Source organism: Hyla sarda, chromosome 3, assembly GCF_029499605.1.
Source record: "Hyla sarda isolate aHylSar1 chromosome 3, aHylSar1.hap1, whole genome shotgun sequence".
NCBI classification, from domain to species: Eukaryota; Metazoa; Chordata; class Amphibia; order Anura; family Hylidae; genus Hyla; species Hyla sarda.
Window position 1 is genome coordinate 7,532,871 of NC_079191.1, and position 8,493 is coordinate 7,541,363.

At 40.1% G+C, this 8,493-nt stretch overlaps 2 protein-coding genes across 14 annotated transcripts in view; one reads left to right on the forward strand and one right to left on the reverse strand.

Moving 5' to 3' along the window:
* Nucleotides 1-8,493, reverse strand: part of OTOF (otoferlin) — a 433,471-nt gene that overhangs the window by 398,496 nt on the left and 26,482 nt on the right. The gene's annotated exons all lie outside the window — the stretch shown is intronic.
* The window catches only part of CIMIP2C (ciliary microtubule inner protein 2C), a 40,829-nt gene continuing 37,623 nt past the window's right edge, over nucleotides 5,288-8,493 (forward strand). The window contains exon 1 of one of the 2 annotated variants that reach the window (XM_056563738.1): nucleotides 5,288-5,500. In XM_056563738.1, coding sequence (XP_056419713.1) covers nucleotides 5,427-5,500 — 74 coding nt within the window. In that variant the 5' untranslated portion in view covers nucleotides 5,288-5,426. The remainder of the gene's footprint in view (nucleotides 5,501-8,493) is intronic. The other variant, XM_056563737.1, reaches the window with a different exon arrangement.

Here is an 8,493-nt window from a genome sequence, read left to right on the forward strand (position 1 = left end):
TATTTCATGCAGGGTGTATATACCGTAGTAATGTACAATGTGACATCACCGGCTGTAGTCCTGTAGTTGTTGTCTTGTATTTCATGCAGGTTGTATATACAGTAGTAATGTACAATGTGACATCACCGGCTGTAGTCCTGTAGTTGTTGGATTGTATTTCATGCAGGGTGTATATACAGTAGTAATATATAACGTGACATCACTGGCTGTAGTCCTGTAGTTGTTGTGTTGTATTACATACAGGATGTATATACAGTAGTAATATACAATGTGACATCACCGGCTGTAGTCCTGTAGTTGTTGTGTTGTATTACATGCAGGGTGTATATACAGTAGTAATATATAATGTGATATCACCGGCTGTAATCCTGTAGTTGTTGGATTGTATTTCATGCAGGGTGTATATACAGTAATAATATATAACGTGACCTCACCGGCTGTAGTCCTGTAGTTGTTGGATTGTATTATATACAGGGTGTATATACAGTAGTAATATATAATGTGACATCACCGGCTGTAGTCTTGTAGTTGTTGGATTGTATTTCATGCAGGGTGTATATACAGTAGTAATATATAATGTGACATCACCGGCAGTAGTCCTGTAGTTGTTAGATTGTATTACATGCAGGGTGTATATACAGTAGTAATATAGAATGTGACATCACCGGCTGTAATCCTGTAGTTGTTGGATTGTAATACATGCAGGGTGTATATACAGTAGTAATATATAATGTGATATCACCGGCTGTAATCCTGTAGTTGTTGGATTGTATTTCATGCAGGGTGTATATACAGTAATAATATAACGTGACATCACCGGCTTTAGTCCTGTAGTTGTTGGATTGTATTATATACAGGGTGTATATACAGTAGTAATATATAATGTGACATCACCGGCTGTAATCCTGTAGTTGTTGGATTGTATTTCATGCAGGGTGTATATACAGTAGTAATGTACAATATGACATCACCAGCTGTAGTCCTGTAGTTGTTGGATTGTATTACATGCAGGGTGTATATAGAGTAGTAATGTACAATATGACATCACCGGCTGTAGTCCTGTAGTTGTTGGATTGTATTACATGCAGGGTGTATATACAGTAATAATGTTCAATATGACATCACTGGCTGTAGTCCTGTAGTTGTTGGATTGTATTATATACAGGGTGTATATTCAGTAGTAATATATAATGTGACATCACCGGCTGTAGTCCTGTAGTTGTTGGATTGTATTATATACAGGGTGTATATACAGTAGTAATGTACAATGTGATATCACCGGCTGTAATCCTGTAGTTGTTGGATTGTATTTCATGCAGGGTGTATATACAGTAATAATATATAACGTGACATCACCGGCTGTAGTCCTGTAGTTGTTGGATTGTATTTCATGCAGGGTGTATATACAGTAATAATATAACGTGACATCACCGGCTTTAGTCCTGTAGTTGTTGGATTGTATTATATACAGGGTGTATATACAGTAGTAATATATAATGTGACATCACCGGCTGTAATCCTGTAGTTGTTGGATTGTATTTCATGCAGGGTGTATATACAGTAGTAATGTACAATATGACATCACCAGCTGTAGTCCTGTAGTTGTTGGATTGTATTACATGCAGGGTGTATATAGAGTAGTAATGTACAATATGACATCACCGGCTGTAGTCCTGTAGTTGTTGGATTGTATTACATGCAGGGTGTATATACAGTAATAATGTTCAATATGACATCACTGGCTGTAGTCCTGTAGTTGTTGGATTGTATTATATACAGGGTGTATATTCAGTAGTAATATATAATGTGACATCACCGGCTGTAGTCCTGTAGTTGTTGGATTGTATTATATACAGGGTGTATATACAGTAGTAATGTACAATGTGATATCACCGGCTGTAGTCCTGTAGTTGTTGGATTGTATTACATGCAGGGTGTATATACAGTAATAATATATAACGTGACATCACCGGCTGTAGTCCTGTAGTTGTTGGATTGTATTATATACAGGGTGTATATACAGTAGTAATATATAATGTGACATCACCGGCTGTAGTCTTGTAGTTGTTGGATTGTATTTCATGCAGGGTGTATATACAGTAGTAATATATAATGTGACATCACCGGCTGTAGTCCTGTAGTTGTTGTGTTGTATTACATGCAGGGAGTATATACAGTAGTAATATATAATGTGACATCACCAGCTGTAGTCCTGTAGTTGTTGGATTGTATTACATGAAGGTTGTATATACAGTAGTAATATATGTGACATCACCGGCTGTAGTCCTGTAGTTGTTGGATTGTATTATATACAGGGTGTATATACAGTAGTAATGTACAATGTGATATCACCGGCTGTAATCCTGTAGTTGTTGGATTGTATTTCATGCAGGGTGTATATACAGTAATAATATATAACGTGACATCACCGGCTGTAGTCCTGTAGTTGTTGGATTGTATTATATACAGGGTGTATATACAGTAGTAATATATAATGTGACATCACCGGCTGTAGTCTTGTAGTTGTTGGATTGTATTTCATGCAGGGTGTATATACAGTAGTAATATATAATGTGACATCACCGGCTGTAGTCCTGTAGTTGTTGTGTTGTATTACATGCAGGGAGTATATACAGTAGTAATATATAATGTGACATCAACAGCTGTAGTCCTGTAGTTGTTGGATTGTATTACATGAAGGTTGTATATAGAGTAGTAATATGTAATGTGACATCACTGTCTGTAGTCCTGTAGTTGTTGGATTGTATTACATGCAGGGTGTATATACAGTAGTAATATATGTGACATCACCGGCTGTAGTCCTGTAGTTGTTGTGTTGTATTATATACAGGGTGTATATTCAGTAGTAATATATAATGTGATATCACCGGCTGTAGTCCTGTAGTTGTTGGATTGTATTACATGCAGGGTGTATATAGAGTAGTAATATATAATGTGACATCACCGGCTGTAGTCCTGTAGTTGTATTTCATGCAGGGTGTATATACAGTAATAATATACAACGTGACATCACCGGCTGTAGTCCTGTAGTTGTTGTGTTGTATTACATGCAGGGTGTATATACAGTAGTAATATATAATGTGATATCACCGGCTGTAGTCCTGTAGTTGTTGGATTGTATTACATGCAGGGTGTATATACAGTAGTAATATACAATGTGACATCACCGGCTGTAGTCCTGTAGTTGTTGTGTTGTATTTCATGCAGGGTGTATATACAGTAGTAATATATAATGTGACATCACCGGCTGTAGTCTTGTAGTTGTTGGATTGTATTATATACAGGGTGTATATACAGTAGTAATATATAACGTGACATCTCCGGCTGTAGTCCTGTAGTTGTTGGATTGTATTACATGCAGGGTGTATATAGAGTAGTAATATATAATGTGACATCACCGGCTGTAGTCCTGTAGTTGTTGTGTTGTATTTCATGCAGGGTGTATATACAGTAGTAATATATAATGTGATATCACCGGCTGTAGTCCTGTAGTTGTTGTATTGTATTACATGCAGGGTGTATATACAGTAGTAATATATAATGTGATATCACCGGCTGTAGTCCTGTAGTTGTTGGATTGTATTACATGCAGGGTGTATATACAGTAGTAATATATAACGTGACATCTCCGGCTGTAGTCCTGTAGTTGTTGGATTGTATTACATGCAGGGTGTATATACAGTAGTAATATATGTGACATCACCGGCTGTAGTCCTGTAGTTGTTGGATTGTATTACATGCAGGGTGTATATAGAGTAGTAATATATAATGTGACATCACTGGCTGTAGTCCTGTAGTTGTTGGATTGTATTATATACAGGGTGTATATACAGTAGTAATATATAACGTGACATCTCCGGCTGTAGTCCTGTAGTTGTTGGATTGTATTACATGCAGGGTGTATATAGAGTAGTAATATATAATGTGATATCACCGGCTGTAGTCCTGTAGTTGTTGGATTGTATTACATGCAGGGTGTATATAGAGTAGTAATATATAATGTGACATCACCGGCTGTAGTCCTGTAGTTGTTGTGTTGTATTACATGCAGGGTGTATATACAGTAGTAATATATAATGTGATATCACCGGCTGTAGTCCTGTAGTTGTTGGATTGTATTACATGCAGGGTGTATATACAGTAGTAATATATAACGTGACATCTCCGGCTGTAGTCCTGTAGTTGTTGGATTGTATTACATGCAGGGTGTATATACAGTAGTAATATATGTGACATCACCGGCTGTAGTCCTGTAGTTGTTGGATTGTATTACATGCAGGGTGTATATACAGTAGTAATATATAATGTGACATCACCGGCTGTAGTCCTGTAGTTGGATTGTATTTCATGCAGGGTGTATATACAGTAGTAATATATAATGTGACATCACCGGCTGTAGTCTTGTAGTTGTTGGATTGTATTACATGCAGGGTGTATATACAGTAGTAATATATGTGACATCACCGGCTGTAGTCCTGTAGTTGTTGGATTGTATTTCATGCAGGGTGTATATACAGTAGTAATATATAATGTGATATCACCGGCTGTAGTCCTGTAGTTGTTGGATTGTATTACATGCAGGGTGTATATACAGTAGTAATATATAATGTGACATCACCGGCTGTAGTCCTGTAGTTGTTGGATTGTATTACATGCAGGGTGTATATACAGTAGTAATATATAATGTGACATCACCGGCTGTAGTCCTGTAGTTGTTGGATTGTATTACATGCAGGGTGTATATAGAGTAGTAATATATAATGTGACATCCCCGGCTGTAGTCCTGTAGTTGTTGGATTGTATTACATACAGGGTGTATATACAGTAGTAATATACAATGTGACATCCCCGGCTGTAGTCCTGTAGTTGTTGTTTTGTATTACACGCAGGGTGTATATACAGTAGTAATATATAATGTGACATCACTGGCTGTAGTCCTGTAGTTGTTGGATTGTATTACATGCAGGGTGTATATAGAGTAGTAATATATAATGTGACATCACCGGCTGTAGTCCTGTAGTTGTATTTCATGCAGGGTGTATATACAGTAGTAATATATAATGTGACATCACTGGCTGTAGTCCTGTAGTTGTTGGATTGTATTACATGCAGGGTGTATATAGAGTAGTAATATATAATGTGACATCACCGGCTGTAGTCCTGTAGTTGTATTTCATGCAGGGTGTATATACAGTAGCAATGTACAGTGTGTTGCATTGTGTTATATACTGTGTCAGTGACATCACAGGGAGTGTTGTTGTTGCTCGGTGACTGTTTGTTGTGACTCCCGGGGACACACGTCAGGTCTCCCTGTAGTAACAATAAGGAGTCGGTCGGGATCCTCCACCAGCTGTCGGGGGTCTTGGGTTTCCTTGTGGATCACATTACAGAGGAGCACCTGTAGGATGGCATCTAGGAGCGCGGGCACCCTCATCACCCACAACAATGCCACCTACATCCCACCTGCCATCATGCCTGGGTAAGACGCTTGTATGTTGTCACAGGCAGTGCAGAGTTAACCCTTCCATTACCTTCTATAGACACCTGTATAGCATTGTCACCACCTACTTCAGTGTGCCTCAAGCTATTGCAAAACTACAACTCCCAGCATTTTTGGACAACCGTCTGCTTGCTGGGTGTTGTAGTTGTTGAATAGCAATGAATGCCCTCAGTGAACGTGGCATAGCACAGTGCAGCCTGATACTTCCCAGCATGCTCTGCAGCCAGTCCCTGAGCCTCAGCATTAAGATGATACGTTTCCATGTCAGTAGTTTACATTATATTAGGATCTGCAGAACATTGCTCTGTCCTGTGTACCGCCTGACAGATATATAGTGATATATCCTGCAGATTATTACACCCCTGACCTCTCTAGAGATCTGCAGAACATTGCTCTGTCCTGTGTACCGCCTGACAGATACATAGTGATATATCCTGCAGATTATTATACAACTACCCTCTATAGATCTGCAGAACATTGCTCTGTCCTCTCTACCTCCTGAAGTGATAAATATTCTGCAGAGTATTACACCTCTGACCTCTGTAAGGATCTGCAGAACATTGCTCTGTCCTGTGTACCGCCTGACAGATACATAGTGATATATCCTGCAGAGTATTATAACACTACCCTCTATAGATCTGCAGAACATCGCTCTGTCCTCTCTACCTCCTGAAGTGATAAATATTCTGCAGAGTATTACACCTCTGTAGGGATCTGCAGAACATTGCTCTGTCCCCTCTATCTCCTGGCCGATACATAGTGATACATCCTGCAGAGTATTACACCTCTGACCATTGTAGGCATCTGCAGAACATTGCTGTGTTCTCTCTACCTCTTGACAGATACATAGTGATATATTATGCAGATTGTTGCACCACTGACCTCTCTAGAGATCTGCAGAGCATCGCTCTTCTTCCTCTACCTGAAGAATATTACATTCCAGAACTTTCTGAAGAACATTGTTCCCCCCTCAATTCTCCAGATATAAATTGATACATTCTGCAGCTTACAGAACAAACTCCTATACAGATCTGCAGAACATCTCACCCTCTGGCCTTTGACTGTACGTCTTAGTATAATTACACAGGACCCCCGCCTCCAGCACTAGAGGGAATCCCACAAGGTGTAAGTCCAGTAGCGGCCGGCGATTCCCTTTATAGATTTCACATTCATGGAAATGTCAGCGTTTAATCCTTCATTACACTTTGTGAGTGAGTTCTGCACCGCACGTCTCCCTGCTCAGAGAGGATCAGACTTAAAGGGCAACTCCACCCAAACTGGGGAAATCATTAGCTACTGTCTGTGGATACGTGCTTTATATTAGATCGGATGGGTTCTCACAGAGCATTGTCTAGACTGGATACAATTATATATACTTCTCAGCTGAGAGCAGGACGAGCTATGTACAATGTATCAGTCTGGAGTCCAGGATGTTTAGCTCACAGAGCATTGTCTAGACTGGATACAATTATATCACTTCTCAGCTGAGAACAGGACGAGCTATGTACAATGTATCAGACTGGAGTCCAGGATATTTAGCTCACAGAGCATTGTCTAGACTGGATACAATTGTATCACTTCTCAGCTGAGAGCAGGACGAGCTATATACAATGTATCAGACTGGAGTCCAGGATGTTTAGCTCACAGAGCATTGTCTAGACTGGATACAATTGTATCACTTCTCAGCTGAGAGCAGGACTAGCTATGTACAATGTATCCGTCTGGAATCCGGGATGTTTAGCTCACAGAGCATTGTCTAGACTGGATACAGCTGAGAGCAGGACGAGCTATGTACAATGTATCAGTCTGGGGTCCAGGATGTTTAGCTCACAGAGCATTGTCTAGACTGGATACAATTGTATCACTTCTCAGCTGAGAGCAGGACTAGCTATGTACAATGTATCAGTCTGGAATCCGGGATGTTTAGCTCACAGAGCATTGTCTAGACTGGATACAGCTGAGAGCAGGACGAGCTATGTACAATGTATCAGTCTGGAGTCCAGGATGTTTAGCTCACAGAGCATTGTCTAGACTGGATAATGCTGAAAGCAGGACGAGCTATGTACAATGTATCAGTCTGGAGTCCAGGATGTTTAGCTCACAGAGCATTGCCTAGACTGGATACAATTGTATCACTTCTCAGCTGAGAGCAAGACGAGCTATGTACAATGTATCAGTCTGGAGTCAGGATGTTTAGCTCACAGAGCATTGTCTAGACTGGATAATGCTGAAAGCAGGACGAGCTATGTACAATGTATCAGTCTGGAGTCCAGGATGTTTAGCTCACAGAGCATTGTCTAGACTGGATAATGCTGAAAGCAGGACGAGCTATGTACAATGTATCAGTCTGGAGTCCAGGATGTTTAGCTCACAGAGCATTGTGTATACTGGATACAATTGTATATACTTCTCAGCTGAGAGCAGGACGAGCTATATACAATGTATCAGTGTGGAGTCCAGGGTGTTTAGCTCACAGAGCATTGTCTAGACTGGATACAATTGTATATACTTCTCAGCTGAGAGCAGGACTAGCTATGTACAATGTATCAGTCTGGAGTCCAGGATGTTTAGCTCACAGAGCATTGCCTAGACTGGATACAATTGTATCACTTCTCAGCTGAGAGCAGGACGAGCTATGTACAATGTATCAGTCTGGAGTCCGGGATGTTTAGCTCACAGAGCATTGTCTAGACTGGATACAGCTGAAAGCAGGACGAGCTATGTACAATGCATCAGTCTGGAATCCGGGATGTTTAGCTCACAGAGCATTGTCTAGACTGGATACAATTGTATCACTTCTCAGCTGAGAGCAGGACGAGCTATATACAATGTATCAGTCAGGGGTCCAGGATGTTTAGCTCACAGAGCATTGTCTAGACTGGATACAGCTGAGAGCAGGACGAGCTATGTACAATGTATCAGTCTGGGGTCCAGGATGTTTAGCTCACAGAGCATTGTCTAGACTGGATACA